Source organism: Candida albicans, chromosome 1, assembly GCF_000182965.3.
Source record: "Candida albicans SC5314 chromosome 1, complete sequence".
NCBI lineage: Eukaryota > Fungi > Ascomycota > Pichiomycetes > Serinales > Debaryomycetaceae > Candida > Candida albicans.
In genome coordinates this window covers 1,446,720-1,464,231 of record NC_032089.1, presented here as the reverse complement: position 1 = coordinate 1,464,231, position 17,512 = coordinate 1,446,720, and the positions used below count along the sequence as shown (strand labels likewise).

The window sequence follows — 17,512 nt, the reverse complement described above, 5'->3', positions numbered from 1 at the left end:
TCGTATGATAATATTAATGTGAAATCAATTAGCTATTTTGCCATGAACTCTCTGATTTAGTTTCTAGTTTTGAATTATATGAGGAATACGTATATGTTTCAGAAGAAGGGCACGAGTGGGAGTTGTATTGAGAAAATTTTGTTGGTAAAAAATAGGGATTGTAATACTTTTGTCTCTGATCCATTATGAACTTTTCATCATGAGAACTCTGTGGTGAGTTAGAATGGTTCTTAGAATAGTTATACATCCTTGAATTGCCACAATGGCTTTCATGATCGGCAGCACTTTCACTTTTATTTGCAGAGACGGATATTTGTGCTGTCATCTGCTTACCAAACACCAAACCAGGATGGAAAAACACATATGTGATACAGGTGAGAAGTACCATCAATGCATCTAATGCAAAAATGTATTCCTCGTGAGTTATCAAATACCCTCGCCAGCCTTCACTTAGTTCAATCACTCTGTAGATGCATCGTATGTAAATAAATCCAACAGATATAATTATAACCAACGGCATATAGTTGAATAAACTCCGTTGTCTTATATGTTTGTAGCCAACATCATAGAATGGTTCCAAGTCTTGGCGTAATAGTCTTCCCTTTTTGGTATTGAAAAGCAACAGACAATATGTGCTGAAAGAATATTTGATATTGGAATTGGCTGTGAAAAATGATCGATAAACAAAATCAAATAGGAAATATAGAAACAAAGTCATTGATACAACTTGGAATCCAATTCCACCAACCATAATATAGGTACCTAATTCAGTATCTTTAAACAGTCGTAATGAAACGGCAGCAGCAGCACCCCCACTTGCTTGAACAAATAAACTCACAACATCACAGAATATAAAGATAATCGATACCATAATTGGTTTCAATATGGCATACTGTTCTCCATGAATAATGATCATTTGCGATAATAAATAATAAACTCCAGCCATAATAAATGCTGGGGCAACCGTCAAACTAACAATCTGACACAAAAATAAATTGGGATCCGACCAAGAATAATGGGCTAAAGTTCTTGCAACATAGCCAATAACTTCCAAGATAGTTCCACAAGCTAAACAAATAGTAAAATACTTTGTTTTTGTTGAGAACCCAATGCCCAAAAGGCAAATTAACGTAACTCCAAACATGGCAGCAAAAAATGCATTAAATGGTACTGAAAGATTAATAGCATATAAATTAGCCTTCCATTCTAATTGTTTTAAACTTAATGTGGCATTCACCATTGCTGACGTGACCTCAGGGAAGTCTTGTGTGGCAGTGGCAGTTGCCAAATACTGTTGACCACTGATGATAGTATAACTAGCAGCAACCCCTCTTGCTGCTCGTGAAAGAAAATATAAGGAGATTGTATTTGTTTCTGTTTGTATAGCATTCTGTAACTCAAGTAATGTCAACGCTAGACCAGCAGTGTTTGTAGGATTTATGGTGCTAATACTTGTGGAAGTTGGCAAGGAAGTAGGTGTCCATGATGGTAGATATTGATTTAAAAGAGAGACTCCGTCCATAATTAGGGTAAACTAGTTGTTATTGTAGCTGGGCATATATGTATTCGGGCAAGAAAGTTAGTATTCCACGACACACAAAAGATAAGACAAAAGAATAAATTCAAAGTGGTTTTGAAATAGTAAATTTATTAAAAGAAAGTAAATGAGGAGGGAATTAGATTGTTAAATAGTGTGACTTTCATCACTATCAAAAATATAGTAAGGTCAGGAAATTATGGGGCACAAGACTCATCACCACCACCAACCAAAAGCAATTAGACTACAAAGACCCCCCAAAAATAATAACAATAGAAATGATAAAGGACAAAAAGGCAAAGTACGCATAGATACATACATATGCAATATGAAGAAAAGTTTATTAATACTGACCTTAACAAAATTGATAAGCAAAGCCAAATAACCTAAACTTTAAATTTAAATAATAATCTTACTCTGCTGTGTGTGTTATGGGAGAATTGGGGAAGAAATTGTGGATTGCAAAAATTTCTCTTCCCTTTTGAATGACTCAAGTAAATATCACTTATCCTTAAACTATCTAAAACTGTTTAACCATCATTTATGACTTGCTTATCCAATACTAGTCTTGTTAGTAAGCAATGAATATTAAATGTGTGAATCATGTTTCATTAAACCAAAAACAATTTACAAAGCCCTGAAATGAATTTTTTCCCCAATCAAACAAGGCTTATTTATACACAATTTCCTTAAACTGAAATTCCACACGGGATTTCATATTGGGGGTTGCAGTTATCTTATTACCCATTAAGGAAATCGGCATTTGTTGGTGGTGGAGAAGGTGGGGGAGGGGGGGACAGTTACCACAAAAACAAACTTTTGAACAATAAGTAAAAGGAAATTTAGTTCATGTATTGCTATGGATCGATCACCAATAAGAAGTTAAACAATCATCGCTTGCATCAATCCTAATTAATTGAAAGTAACAGAAATACGTTAAACAGCTACTTGCCTAATTAGGTCATTTTAATAATCACGAACCAAAGAAAACTAGCCAATAGAAATGAAGTTTTATATATAATTACGAACTACAATTTTGTTAATTTGCTTTTACGAGAGCAGGGGAGGGGGGGAAGGAGGAGGCTTATATTCTTAGTCAATCAAGTGAGTAACTTTTTACGTTCATTTCTTATATTTATACTTTTCTTTTAATATTGATTTATTTTTGATTTATTTTATTTTATTTAGTTTTTTACTTTTGAAATATCACTTAAGAATTGAAATAATTTGAGAATAATACAATATACATAAAGCCATACAACCGTTCATAGCATCAATAATACATGACTAGAATGATTTCAACATTATTTTGCGTTCCACATTATTAATACACTCTAACATAAAACCATTAAAAAGACATAATAAAACAACTTTAGCTTTGTGTTTGCGTTTGATGTTCTTTAGTTTCATTATCATTATTATTGGGTACTAATTCATTAGCAATCTGTTCTCGTTTCCAGAATCTTAATAATAAATCACCATAATTTTGTAAATCTTCAACAGAAATCATCAATTTGAAATCTAATAATAGTAAAAATTGTAATTCCAAATAATTTAATTCCTCTAATGGTAAACCCCCAACTTTGGCATATCGAAGATTCTTATAAAAAATGTCCAGAAAAAACTTTGATGAGACTGTAATTCCACTAATGATTAATCTATGAATATTATAAGAATCCATGACAAATAATTGTTCAGCTTCAGATGATTGATTATCAGAACCAGTGCCGCCAGTAGAATTACCATTACTATTGGAATTCTTCTTTTTTTGATTCAAATTGTTTGCTTTTTTCGCTATTCTATCAAAATAAACCAATAAAGATAAAAAGACTTCATTTGTAACAGGACAATACTTTAAAACACGACCCAAATAAGATTGCAATGAAATCCCAGGGATATTTGTCCCATGGAATGCCAAAACATTGGCCAAATATTTATTTTTCATCTCATCGTCTTCATCGTCATCTTCTTCTTCATCATCATTATCGATATTGTCATTGTTTTGTACATTTGCGTTAGAATCATCGTCTTGATCCATGCCATCATTATTACCATGAAAGCTTCGGTCTGTTCTATCGACATCTATATCATCTTCGTCATAAGCGTCATCATTCTCCAGTTGTAATTTATTTTGACGTTGCAATTTCTTAAGTCGTTTCTCTTCTTTTAGTCTTTGTCTTATAGCAATAGTATTTTCAAAATGATTTGGATGCAATTTATCATTTGCCTCAATTATCTTTGTCAACAAACAAGATAACATAACTATCAAATCATTAACAGGATACTCAACAATATTTAAATGTTCTTCATATGCAGCTGACTCATCTTGACTATCTTTTACACTCAAATTATGTAAGAATTCACTATATGTCATGTAATGGTCAGGCTCAGGTTGTACGTATGTTTGGAACGATTGTGACAGTGCCAGAGATCGAGCACTTTGATCGTGTTGATTTCCATGTGGTAAAGACGGAGTAGACTGTACTGACTTAACAGCTGGTCTTTGATTCTCCACTGGTGTAGTAGATCCACTGGTAGAAACCAGCGTATCTGTCACTATTGGTTGTTGTTGGTGGTGGTGGTGATGGTTATGGTTGTTGTTATTGTGTTGGGTCCTGTTTATTGCCAGCTGTTGTAGATTTGGAGGATTGGGAAAATGCGTTACTGTTGTATTGGGGAATGAGTTTGGAAATCTCTGTTGTTGAACTTGCTGCAACGAGCTTGGGTGAACGGGCTGAGCTATCGATGCAGGTGATTGAAATTGGGTTGATGTTGCAAATGGCGAATTACTGAATGGAGAACCAGTGGAAGAAACAGACGAAAATCTATTTGCAGTATCGTTATGCACATTCGTGGTTGGGATCGAATTCGGCACTACACCAGGTGGTTTGAAACTCAATGGTATAGGCTGTTGCTGTTGCTGTTGTGACGGCTGACTAATAAAATTGTTAACACTCGACAAAGACGCTGGATAAGAGTGATGTGATGTATACGAACTACTCACGGCAGTGGGAGTATTATGCGATGATGGAATATAATTAATGGAATCGTTGTGGTTGTGTACATGCGACTGATGGAAAGAACCACTAAATGAATTGCTCATCTGGCTTGCACTAGCCTTCAAATTAGGAAGAACTCTATTTGTAATTGGTTCAGTGTAACTGCTGGGTGTATTTGTGAATAAATTTTGTTGATTTGATGCTGTATTGGAATTCACATTCGTGGCCACGGGTGTAGTTTGTCCACCAGAAGATGATAACAAGTTCTTTGTAAGATTCGACACTTGTGGTTTTTGAAAATGGGAATGGTTCAAAGATGAAGATGAGCTAGATGGTAGGTTATTTGACTGGTCTATGACCAGACCCCCTTCTCGATTGTTTGGGTCTATAGTGGTCGAGTTGGTGTCACCGTTATACTGTGATGTCATATTTAGCTTTTTTGTTTGTATGTTTCTATTATAATGGGGGATTTAATTATTATTGTATGTTGGCAATGTCTCTTGTATCAACGAAAATAAGTCCCAAATAGCATACATATATGTAATGAAATCAATCAGTTTCAACACTTTGAATGATTTGTCCTCTTGATTGAAAAAAAAAAACTGCAATTGCAACTGATGACAAAATTGTTCTCCAACTTAGTAATTGGTTAGGAGAAGGGAAATATAGATTTGAAATCAGATACCGAATAGCTGTGATAATGGTCTTAGTTATAGTAAGACTTTGAATCAAGATTAATGTCTAAAGCCCTTTCCTAATGTGCTTTCTTTTCTTTTATCCTCGTTGATTGTATATGGCTAAATAAACTTGCTTGCTTTCTTTTGAGTCTTGCTGGTGGTAATTTATTAGTACAAATATTGTTTCAACTTCTTTGCAAGATAGGTTTGATTTCGTCTAGGTAGTTTATTTATATTTTAATTAGATGATCTTGAAGACATTCAATTAGTCAATCAACAACAACAAAAAATAGTAAAAAAAAGTAAAAAATAAAAAAAAACTTTGTTGGAAGAAATCGAAATATTGGACAAAGGAATTAAATTGAAGGTTGGAAGGAAAGTCAAAATTAATTAATTGGAAATGCTCAACCACCAGGAAAAAAAAAAGCAAAATGAGAAGAAAACGTGAGTGAAGTGAATGAGAGATTGATATTAAAGGTTTTGTGCGTGTGCGTGTGTGTGTTCGTCGGTGGGGAGTGGTGGGTTGACTAGAGTTCACACAATACTAATTTACTATTTCCTCTCCTTACTGTTTGATGAGATACACACACATGGGGATTTGCTTTCTCTCTTTATACCTCTCAAAGTATTTAATTATATAAACCATACATAACCCTGTTTATAAAACTTAATGTATAGTTATGGTTGCTATAAATCAAGTACCGTTGACAAGTTCATTTAATTTGGTGTTTGCAAGCCTTTCGTCATAGTGCAGAATCGCTAAAGAGTTTTTTTTGCTGTTGATGGTTAGCAATACAAGAATATCAGATAAAAGCAAAACATACAGATCATTTACATTGCTTGTGTTGATATAGAATATGGCCTGGCGGACATAAACGGGCCGCAATTGGCGATAAATACAAAAATACAACTTGATGACTCTCTCAGTGTTCCTTTTTTTTCTTCATTTCCTTTTTCTTCATTTGGTCTCTCACAGAAACAGGGATTAAATCTTGGTCATTCAATCTAATCGATAATCATGTCATGAATTGAGGGATCAATGTGTTTTATTTGGGTTTGAACGATACTTGTTTGAAACACCCTTTTTTTTCCAATTTGCTCTTAATGTAGTTTGACTGTCACAATGAAAGTCTTAATCAGTACAGTGTTTAATTTCAACTACTCAATATTTCAATGAAATTGTTACGTCTAATCAGTTTCTTCAACTATTACGCGTGGTTTAATGCTAATTGACTGATTGAAGCATCATTACCCTTGTTATGGTCATTGAAAAGTAGTGATTTTCTTTAGTGCAAATTAAATAAAAAACACACACCACCAATACTGTACAGGAAAAAAAGAACTATACAACAGAAAAGAAATGAAATGAAAAAATCAAAGATCAAAAATCATCTCATACAATTTCAAACCCCATTTTCTCATTCAATAAAACAACAACAGCAACACCAGCATCAACTTGCTTACTCCTTTTTTTAATCACATTACTTATAGATTCTCTTAACTCAAATCATCAATGTCAACAGCATCAAAAATCACTCTTGGGGCATCATGTGCATTTGCCGTAGGTGCATTTGTTTTCATCAATTATTCACAACAAGCTGAAAGACAAGCATTAAGACAAGGACCAATTAAAGATGCTGCCCGACAACAAGCTAAGCAATTGGAAAAACTGAAAAAGCAATTAGCCAATGAACTTGAACATAAAGAACAAACCGAATTAAGAGAGAAATATTTGAAATTACAACCATTAAGTGATGAGATTATTAAAGGTGAAGAAGGGAAAATTATTCCTCCTAAGGACGCTTAATATTTCAATAAATAATGTGTGATATTAAACATCTTTTTTATCTTGTATCTTGTATATAGCTTAGAATTTTAGGAATAAAAAATGTATGTGTTCTTGGAGACACCAGAAAGTTGGGAATGTATTTAACCGTTTTCTGATGTACTATGATGCACAATGGTATAGTTAATTGATTTACAAATACTCATTAAATTATAACTCAACAATCCCAAATATACAGTAGACAAGTTTTGCTTTTATAGACTTGCCAAAACGGTTCGTCAAAGTAAAAGATTTCAGGTCGTCTGAGTAAATGATTCTGTTATGAATCATTTGACCAAGTCAAAACTCATCCAAAAAAAGGCATACATTTGGTAACAGCTGTCGAGTATGAATATTTGATGGTTGTAAAAGAAGAAGGAGAAAAAGGAAAAGAAGAAACAGAACAATTTAAAAACTTTTTTTTTTCATCTCATTCTTCTTTGTACGAAAGATGAACTACCGCGGTTCGGCGTAATCCAAATCATTTACTTTCGCGGTGAAGAGAGTGTATGGAAAACCAAAACAACTATTATAATAACCCTAAATTTTTTATTGGAAAACTTAACTATTTAATCATATACACTTTGACTACTTTTCCTTTTTTGTTTGACTTTTTGTTTGTTTTACTTCACAGAACCCCCTCCTTCTTTTCTGTGATCGATTTCAATCTTCCATTTTACCAATTACTTCTTCTTCTTCATCAGATGCGGAATCTGTTCTCTTATCTAAAATATCATCAATCTCAACTTTGTTTTTCACAATTGAAAAATTGGTTTTCACTGGCAATTCCTCTGAATTATTTATATATGATAACGTTGGTGACTTTAATGACCTTTCAAATTTGTTTCCATTTGTTGGTCCTACCATGGGTGATGTTCCATTGACATTTGAGTGGTTTGTTGGAGGTTCATGAGAAACTGACCGGGAACGACCGTAATCCATTCTTTTTTGTCCCTCATAATCGTCATACTCTTCACCTTCATACTCATTGTGATGATACCCATTTCTAAATTGAATTCCTTGCTCTTGATCCCCGTTAAAGTCTTGGTTATTACTGTGACTTATCGTAGGGGTCGTTGACGAATCTGATGTATGTGAAGTACTAGGTGGAGAATATGGTGGAGCGTTATTGTATTGATCTGAAAATGTACGTGCATGATACGCCAGATGAGCAGTACCATTGGCATTATTTTCATTCATACCCACCAAAATACTGGCAGCTTCCAATAATTGTACTTGTTGATGTTTTGAAATTAACAATTTTTTAGTCACATTCCATTCTGGAGTATGTTCCCATAAATGTTTAGCCAATGACGATATATGCTTATACCCTTTCCCACATGCTTCACATCTCAATTCTTCTTTCAATCGTCCGGTCTCACCTTCACTGATTCTGCGTACAACAAATTCTCGGGATAATGTCGGTACCGATGCCGATAATAGTGGCGACGATATAGCTGATTCCTGAGAATACGACGGTTGATAAGATGTATGTTGTCGCGTTTGTGGATTATAACTATGTTGATGGTGATGAACTTGGTACGACGACACCATGGGTGATTGGTGTTGGTGTTGTGGTTGATGTTTTGTTGGTATTGTGTACGGTGTTGCGCTAGAATTTCTTCTGTTATAGTTATAATGGGCAGAGGCAGTCATACTCTTTGTTTGGGTTTTCGTGTAATCTGCTGAAGTAGTTATATGTTCCTTATTTATTATATAGTATTATTGACCATTAATTATTAGTTAAATGTGCTGTACTGAGCTGTGTTGTGTGGTGTGGTGGTTGTTGATGATGGTTATAATTAGTGTTGGGTTTTCTTATGAGAGAAAAAAAATTTTTTTTTTTTTATTTGAAACTAAAATATTTATTTTTTTTTCGTTCTTTAATTTTTTTTTTCTGCTTGTTCTATTTTTGTTGTTGTGCGAAAGTTGGTGGGAAATATTTTTTCTTTTTGGGCGCATGATGGGTTAAATGAAATTCTTTACTTCCATTATAAGGAAGTACAGTTTAATCTTCTATGAGAGATTTATTTTTTTTTTGTTTGCACTTTGAGTCAGGCAAGACCAATAAATATTCCCAGTGATATTTCTCCATTTTCTCCAACTGCACCACAACACTTTAACTAGCTAACCAACTAAATCAATACCATCTTCTGTCTTTTGTTTTGTTCTACATTGTAAAATAACTATTGGTTCGTCAATTAACTATGTATTAATTTGTATTTTTTTTTAAAAAAATTATTGGAACGAGATCATTATATAAACCACTACACAAAGATAGAAAAGCAATTGATGATAATCATTGCCTTACACAAAGAAGCATAAAAAAAAGCAAAACAATAGAAGAACTAATCTCAAATTAGCGCTTGCCTGGTTTCGTTCACACTTATTTTCTTGGAGATAATTCCAAAACTTCCTTTTTGATAGCATCAGCCAAGTCTTGAGAGACTTTACCAAAGTATGCAAACACTCTGTCTTGGATAGCAGCATCAGCACCAGCAGCATGTACAGCAATGTTGTGGGCCAAATGTTCTTGTTGGTTTGGATATCTCTTCAACACTTTCCACAATTCTTGAGCTTGTTTGAAATCAGCTGGGGTGGCTTTCCAGTGGAATGGAGTGGCAGCACCATTCCAAACTTCTTGGTCTTCTTGAAGAGAAAATTGTTTGAATTCAACTGGCTTATCACTGGCCAAGTAGTTTGGATGGCTACCCAAGTTACCATTAACAGTCATAGCACCATCTCTCATATGTGGGTTGAAAACAGCACCGGTGACAGGACAGTTCACTGGGATTTGAGTATAGTTGGTACCCAATCTGTGTCTGTGAGTATCAGCATAGGAGAACAATCTTGATTGCAAGACTGGATCAGCAGATGGTTCCATGTATGGAACAGTGTGGGCTGGGGAGAAAGCAGCTTGTTCAACTTCAGCAAAGTAGTTCTTTGGGTTTTCATTCAAAGTGAACTTACCAAATCTTCTCAATGGGTATTTCTTGTGTGGCCAAACTTTGGTCAAATCAAACACAGAAAATTCAGCTTCTTTAGCTTCGGCTTCAGTCATGGTTTGAATGTAAGCAGTCCATGATGGGTAGTTACCAGCAGCAATGTTCTTGAACAAATCTTCTTGGGCGTAATCTGGGTTAGATCCAGCTAAAGCACCAGCTTCTTCGTTGGTCAAAGTCTTAATACCTTGATCACTGATGAAATGAACTTGAACGTAAAACCATTCACCTTTTTTGTTGGACCATTTATAAGTGTGACCAGAGTAACCATTCATTTCTCTGTAAGAAGCTGGAGTACCTCTGTCGGAGAATAAAACCATAACTTGATGAATGGATTCTTCATTGCTAGTCAAGTAATCCCAAAACATGTTAGCATCCTTCAAGTGAGTTTCTGGGTTTCTCTTTTGGGTGTGGATGAAATGTGGGAATTTAGATGGGTCTCTAATGAAAAACACTGGAGTGTTGTTGTAAACCAAATCCAAGTTACCTTCTTCAGTGTAAAATTTGGTAGCAAAACCTCTTGGGTCTCTAGCAGTATCAGCAGAACCTAATTCACCACCAACAGTAGAGAATCTGGTGAAGATTCTAGTTTTCTTACCAACAGTGTCCAAGAATTTGGCAGCACAAATATCAGTGATATCGTCAGTGACTTCAAAAACACCATAAGCACCGGAACCTTTAGCGTGGACAACTCTTTCTGGGATTCTTTCTCTATCGAAATGGGCCAATGAATCAATCAAGTTGAAATCTTGTAACAACAATGGACCGTGTTGACCAACTCTTTGAGTGGCAAATGGTTCTGGAATTGGTTGACCGTTAGAATTCGTAAATGTTGGAGCCATAATAAATAATTTATATATAAATAGGAAATTGAAAATAAAAAAAAGATCTAAATCAATTGAGATTGATAAAGGAATATAATATTCTTAATAAAAAAGATTAAGGAAGAATAGAAAGAAAAAGGGAAAGGAAAAATAAAGAGGAGAAGAAATTTGTAATTGTTGAAATTTTATTGGTAACTTTCAAGGGGTATTTATATATTCTACAAAGGAGAGAGATTGAATTGAAATAGAAATTTAGCGGGGAGACAACAATAAAAAAAAATTGATTACTATTATAATCTATAACTATTAAAGGAAATGGGAAAAAATTTATGTATCCACTGCTTTTTTTTTTTCATGTGGGATTATCAATCAATTGAAAGATCCAGACTCTTTGGTTATATGCAGTATTTTTCCTTTATTTGATTAATAATTATCAATTTCTGATCCTTGATTCGATCTAGTGATATCATTGCTATATGTATATGTGAATAAATAGCTGTATTAGTAACTACATCTGCTTGGCTACATTGTGGTATTAATTTTTATTGACATTTTTAACTAATTTCTACTGTGAAGAGCAATTATTTGTATTAGTTATAACTATTCGATTATTGGCTGGAAATTTTTTTTTTGTTTGGCTTCCCCAGAAAAAAAAATTGATAAACTTCCTCGGTATAACTTCTTCTACTTTCGCGTTAATTTTCAACAATGTTTTTTTTTATTTTTTTAGCATTACCCCAGTTCATATAATCTATAGTGTGCACCAATGGAAGGAATTCCAATTCATCACACCACTTATAACCACCCATTTAGCTTATTAATGAAAGAGTGATTGGTTTTTTTTTTATTTATGTATGCATGTCGTAAAGAAGTATAGAGTATGTGTAAAAGCAATCAACTTATTGTGGCCCAACATTACAGATTATGATTGCTTTGGGCGTTCAAGCCATGTTCTATTGTTTTGTGTGTACTTGCTATGATTTCACTTCTACCATATTTCTGTGACCCAGGATTTTAGTATTATTAAGCAATGATCCGTTTCTAGACTGCAAAAATAATATGATCACTATGAGCTCATTACAATTGCTGTTTCCCTCGAAATTAATTTGCAGGTCTATGTCAAAGTGTTCGCACAACGTTAAAGACAACAAGAAAGAATAATAATAATACTAAACTAGGAAACGTTTCGGGTTTGTGTAATTTCAGTGAATCTCAGCACCGAAATCTGCGAAATATGTCAAACCCCCATGTTAGCTCATTTAATACTACTACTTATGTTCGTTTACTCTTATACCCTCCTTGTAAACGAGATGATGGCTAATGAACAAGCATCTTCCTCCTATTCATCCTAGCATTGATGTCTCAAGAACATTACAATTGGGGAGTCAGTTTATAAGATTTCACCAGTACATCTAGGTTCTGTGCTAGTAGCCCCACTTTTGTCAATCACGTGTAACTAACCTATCGATTCTTTTTTATATCAGTTTTGCTGCAAAATTTTGCCAAAAAAATAAAACTATACGAACTTATCAAATCCGTACTAGACACCTCCTCTGCTACAATGCTTTAATCAAATATATCTATTTCATTTATTCTAATCATACAAACCTATTTTTTCAAACTTTGTCTCCATTCGGTAAATTCTGGCGTGAGCAATTCACCGTTTCTTAATTTTTCATTAGTTTCACTTTCGGTTTCACTTAAAGTGAACGATTTCCTTACAGGATCATATTTCAAACGATAACTCTTGGTTTCATCTTTTTTATCAACTGTGGTATTCAACCAATCAACTACAGCCCCATACCATTTCAATGCATTAGTACAATTGATTTTCTTTTCTGTTGCTGCATTTGTTAATGGATTATTTTTAATTAAAATTGGGATTTCTTCAGTGTTGAATAACTCAACATTTTTTAAAATTAAATTATTATCTCGAAATCCATAAATGATTTTCGTGACCCCCATTAAAAAACATTGACACCATGCTTTAAACAATTTTTGTTCAAATGAAACCACTTGTGAATTGTTTTCAATGATTCGACTAGTTTTCAATTCAACATAATGATTCAATTTTTTATTCTGTTCATCAGGTAAATAATCCCAACAACAATCAATTTCCCCAGCTAATACCAATTTGACATTACCAATACCAGTTCTAATCACAGAAAGATATTGTTCGTAATTATTAACGACTTTCTTATTCCTATTTTCAATTTGACTTCTTGATACTTGACTCCATGGTTTTGGAATAGTGGCAATTGTTTCAAATTTATACCCAACATATTCACATCGTTTCATATAATCATATCTTTCTACAGTGTTTGTCTGCTTCATTCGAACTTCTTGTTCTTTCCTTCTTTTCATATCTAGTTCGTCATCTGATTTAATAAATAATTGACCGTCAAAGGGTACAACATATAAATCTATTGGATCAGTTAAATTATATGGCAATGAAAGTATTTTGGTCATTATTTCTCGGAAAGTGATTATATCACTCGATATCTTTTTACCTTCGGAAGTTTCATATTTAATAATTGCTTTTAATAATGAATTGAAATCAGCTAAATTTTGTTCGTCAGGGATTTTTTTGAATTTAGAGTATCCACCTTGTAAATCAATCCCAGTATCAATGGTTGAATCAGGCAAATAATAATATGATAATGAATTTTCAGGATCATCATAAACATATTTCCCATCTATATCACGAGCATAACTGAATAATTCACGAGGTTGCTTTAAAGCAGTAGTTTTAGATCTTGAATTTAATGGTAAAGATTTTGCCATGATTCTGTATAATTATAAGTTGTGTTGTTCACAATTCAAGTTCTCATCTCAAATATTACTTAACTTTCAACATTTTTTTTTTCGTTTGTAATCTTCTCAATTTCCACTCAGTTACAGTTTCCTGTACATAAACTACAAGAGGAATTGATCAAATCTTATGAACGAAAAAAAAAAAATCAATACAGGAAAAGGGGAAAAAAAAACCTGGAAAAGAAAGAGTGCCATCAATCAATACTAGACCTTCGGTTCAAAGTCACTTCCTTCCCCCCTTCAATAAACATGTCTGCAAAAGGAGCATTAGTCAAATTAGTGGTAGAAGCTGGGAAAGCTGCCCCTGCTCCACCTGTGGGTCCAGCATTAGGTTCCAAAGGGGTCAAAGCCATTGATTTTTGTAAAGAATTCAATGCTCGTACTGCCATTTATAATCAAGGAGTGCCTATACCCGTCATAATACAAGTCAAACCTGATCGTACATTTACATTTGAAATGAAATCTCCACCTACTTCATGGTTATTGATGAAAGCTGCCGGAGTAGAAAAAGGTAGTGGGAAAGCATTGAAAGAACCCGTTGGTGAAGTGTCGTTGAAACATATTTGGGAGATTGCCAAGATTAAAAAAACCGATGATAGACATAAATCAGTTGATCTTAAAGCTATTGTTGGAAGCGTAATTAGTACGGCAAAAGTGGTTGGTATCAAAGTTGTACCATAAATGAAGAAATTGAGATTTACTAATTTTACATAAATTTATATCACCAAATACTACTTGTACATATTATTACATAGATTTAATTCAAATGAAAGTTAAGATGATATGAAGAATTAAAAAGTATTAAAAAAAGTACATATAGTTAACAAAAATAAAAAAATGAAAAAGTAAAAATGCTACATATTTTGTCTATAATTGGATTTATTTTTTAATCTTAAATGCTCATGATCTTCGTAATGATTCCCACCTATTCTATTTCTTCTTATTCTTTTCAAAAGCTGCAATATGGGCTTTAGATTGATCCACTTGAGTATGTTCATGATCTTCACATTTAATAACCTCAAATACACCAGGCGAACTTTCCTCAACAGTACACATATTTACTGATTTCAACCATGAATCATTCAACACTTCATCAATAGTGATACGGCAAGCTGGAGCTAGTTCAACCATACGACCAATAAGTCTTCTACAATCTTCTGGTAAAGCCAACAATAAACGGTTTGCTCCTGTTTCACTTGATGTGTGATCCTTCCCATTGGCAGTAGCACCATTTTGACCAGTAGTTGAAGGTTTCTGCTTAGCACCGGCTGTAATCTCATCTTCCAATGCCTCACTTATATCCTCCAAATTACTTAAGCCACCCCCACTACTTCCATTACTATTAGACTTCTCCATATCATTTGGGGTCTTTTTCAACATCTCGGAAATTGGAATAAATTCACCTCGTGATGCAAATAACTTGAAACTAGAATCTGACAATTTCGGCACTTTCCAAGGGAATTTCTTTAACATCATACAACAATAGATAATGGCAACCGACCAAACATCAACAGGTCTAGGGTCATACTTATTGAAAACACAAACTTCAGGAGCTAAATATGGATCAGACCCAACAATTCCCTGTGCTTCAATTAATGTTTTGGTGAACGGATAAGAAAACACCACAGCTGATCCGAAATCAATAATTTTAACAATTCCTCGTTTATCAATAACACAGTTATCCAATTTCAAATCACGATGAGCCAAACCCATAGAATGCAAATAATGGACACCAGCCAAAATTTGTTTAAAGCAACAATTGATTTCTTCTCTGGACATTTTGTTTGACATAACAATGGCAAATAAATCAAAATCACAATATTCCATAACTTGATGAATTCGTTCATTTTCGTAACAAATTTCAACGGTTTCAATAATATTAGGATGTTTTAGAGTAGATCCAATACAATATTCACCAGTGATCTTTTTGGCATAATCACGCTTCGATTCATTTTGATATTTGGCCCTAAACTCTTTGACGGCAAAAGTCAAGCCATCACTTACTCTTGTAAGCAACCGAACTGAACCTCCAGCACCAGCCCCTAAACTTTCAGCATTTTTACTGTGGTATCGTTTAGAAAAAGGCAATTGCTGTGAATTGTTGACAATTCCCAGCACCGATTGACGTCTTTCATGATAATTCATTTTGTTTTGCAATGTTGAACTACGAGTCACTGAAGAAGAATTGGTGCCTGGAGATTGTGAATATGAAGTATTGGAAGTGCTAGCACTGAATGATGATGGTGATTGATAACCATTGTTAGTTTGTCCATTCAATGAATTTGGAATATTCATTGCCCCACTTGCACCGGAACTAGCCGATCTAAGCGATGAAGACAAATTCAGGGTGCCCACTGGTTGTGAAGTTGTTGGTGTTGATTTTTTGAAAAACCGTTTTAAATTTGCCATTGAGTTGTGTCTTGTAGGAGCACTACTGCCATATGACACAGTAGATTCTGCCGAAGATAAAGAATTAGGTGAACCAGAAACAATTGGTGCATCACGGTCTTGATAAGAGTTGTTGTAAAATGCACCCAAGTCAGTTGTAGAATCTCTTTTCACTGCTGGCTTACTTTTTTGAGAAAAGAAAAACGATAACCCACTCTGTGAGTTTGATCTTTGAGAACTACTCAACAGTGCTTGAGCTTGGGCCTGAGCGATTCTCTGTTTTGATACAACAAACCTCGAGTCAATGCTTGAAGCACTCACCTGTGGAGATTGTATATGGATTGAATTGATAGGTTGGCCATTGGGTAAGTTTGGAATATGGGCTGATGAGTTACTATCACTAGTGTTTAACGATGAAAATGAATTCTCACGCTGTAAGCTACCAGTATTCCCACTATGAGAAGCTGGATTGCCACGCCCACCACCAGGAGCAGAATAAGGTATCGACGATGATAAACTTTCTCCACCCATAAATACTGAGGAGTGACTAACTGAATTGTTCTTTATATATCTTGGACTAGCAACTGCCCCTCTTGTATTTTGAAATGCTTGGTTACTTGAAAATGAATTTGATGATTGTCTGGTAAATGGCGAAGTTGGCGAAAATGGAGACAGAAACGAAACTTTGGTGTTTGGAGATGGATCAAAACCATGCACAGCCTGTGGCTCAACATTCATACCATCAGTATCTATTGGAGAAGGTTTTGGTTTTGAAACGTCAATAGTGATTCCAGGTGATTTAGCATCAACAGTATCACTTATGTTCAAAATTTCGGGTGTACGGCGACCCTGATCCTTGAAAGTCACTTCAGAAGTATTTCTCGATAACACTGGAGAAGCTAGGGTTGAGGTCGATTCATGTAGCAACTTTGTCAAGGACGACATTGGCTGTTGTGGTTGTTGTTGCTGTTGTTGTTGCTGTTGCTGCTGTGGTTGTTGTGGCAGTTGACTTTGCTGCAGTGTATTTTCAATATCGGTTGACATAATGCTAAAATTTCAAATTTGTAAAAGACTATGGATAACTAGGAAATCGAGTGGCACAATTCTTTTTGAACAATATTATTTTTTTATAGTATTTGGAGAGCCAGAAAATAAACCAATAAAAAAGCAAACTCCACACTGATAATAATAACCTAATGCAAATGAGTTCAATAATGTATGAGAAACAAATTACTTTGACTTGAAAGGTTGAACAAGATTTGATAATTTGTTTTGATCTAAGAAAAAAAAAATATAAAACTAAAGAAAATAATAAACTGGAACGGAAATCCAAGTTTGCTTTGGTTATAGAATATCGGCGGTATAAATTTTCAACGTCTTGAGAGAGGTTGCCTCTTTTTTTTTTCTCTTTCTTTTGGCTGATGTTATGTGTGAGGTCTCGTGCCT

At 34.3% G+C, this 17,512-nt stretch overlaps 8 protein-coding genes and 1 non-coding gene across 9 annotated transcripts; 2 read left to right on the top strand and 7 right to left on the bottom strand. All coding sequences in view use genetic code 12, as the record gives it.

The window, feature by feature from the left end:
• Positions 1-28: 28 nt before the first annotated feature.
• Positions 29-1,522, bottom strand: CAALFM_C106860WA (uncharacterized protein; the record flags this gene model as incomplete). The annotated part of the gene is made up of 1 exon (XM_713720.1): positions 29-1,522. One exon carries the CDS (start codon positions 1,520-1,522, stop codon positions 29-31), a length of 1,494 nt encoding a protein of 497 aa, XP_718813.1.
• Positions 1,523-2,909: 1,387 nt separating this feature from the next.
• Positions 2,910-4,964, bottom strand: PCL7 (Pcl7p; the record flags this gene model as incomplete). The annotated part of the gene is made up of 1 exon (XM_713721.2): positions 2,910-4,964. The coding sequence occupies one exon, from the start codon at positions 4,962-4,964 to the stop codon at positions 2,910-2,912; it is 2,055 nt and encodes a 684-aa protein (XP_718814.2).
• Positions 4,965-6,726: 1,762 nt separating this feature from the next.
• Positions 6,727-7,020, top strand: CAALFM_C106840CA (uncharacterized protein; the record flags this gene model as incomplete). The annotated part of the gene is made up of 1 exon (XM_019475117.1): positions 6,727-7,020. The coding sequence occupies one exon, from the start codon at positions 6,727-6,729 to the stop codon at positions 7,018-7,020; it is 294 nt and encodes a 97-aa protein (XP_019330662.1).
• A 167-nt stretch (positions 7,021-7,187) lies between these two features.
• Positions 7,188-7,251, bottom strand: CAALFM_C106830WA. Its single transcript, XR_002086362.1, has one exon. It is a non-coding gene; the product is annotated as an uncharacterized ncRNA (small nucleolar RNA).
• Positions 7,252-7,701: 450 nt separating this feature from the next.
• CAALFM_C106820WA (uncharacterized protein) lies at positions 7,702-8,694 on the bottom strand (the record flags this gene model as incomplete). The annotated part of the gene is made up of 1 exon (XM_713723.1): positions 7,702-8,694. One exon carries the CDS (start codon positions 8,692-8,694, stop codon positions 7,702-7,704), a length of 993 nt encoding a protein of 330 aa, XP_718816.1.
• Positions 8,695-9,424: 730 nt separating this feature from the next.
• On the bottom strand, positions 9,425-10,882 carry CAT1 (catalase A; the record flags this gene model as incomplete). Its single annotated transcript, XM_713725.2, has 1 exon — positions 9,425-10,882. One exon carries the CDS (start codon positions 10,880-10,882, stop codon positions 9,425-9,427), a length of 1,458 nt encoding a protein of 485 aa, XP_718818.1.
• Positions 10,883-12,472: 1,590 nt separating this feature from the next.
• CAALFM_C106800WA (decapping nuclease) lies at positions 12,473-13,648 on the bottom strand (the record flags this gene model as incomplete). The annotated part of the gene is made up of 1 exon (XM_713726.2): positions 12,473-13,648. The coding sequence occupies one exon, from the start codon at positions 13,646-13,648 to the stop codon at positions 12,473-12,475; it is 1,176 nt and encodes a 391-aa protein (XP_718819.2).
• A 279-nt stretch (positions 13,649-13,927) lies between these two features.
• Positions 13,928-14,359, top strand: MRPL19 (mitochondrial 54S ribosomal protein uL11m; the record flags this gene model as incomplete). The annotated part of the gene is made up of 1 exon (XM_713727.1): positions 13,928-14,359. The coding sequence occupies one exon, from the start codon at positions 13,928-13,930 to the stop codon at positions 14,357-14,359; it is 432 nt and encodes a 143-aa protein (XP_718820.1).
• A 249-nt stretch (positions 14,360-14,608) lies between these two features.
• Positions 14,609-17,110, bottom strand: NPR1 (serine/threonine protein kinase; the record flags this gene model as incomplete). Its single annotated transcript, XM_713728.2, has 1 exon — positions 14,609-17,110. One exon carries the CDS (start codon positions 17,108-17,110, stop codon positions 14,609-14,611), a length of 2,502 nt encoding a protein of 833 aa, XP_718821.2.
• Between the last annotated feature and the right edge of the window lie 402 nt (positions 17,111-17,512).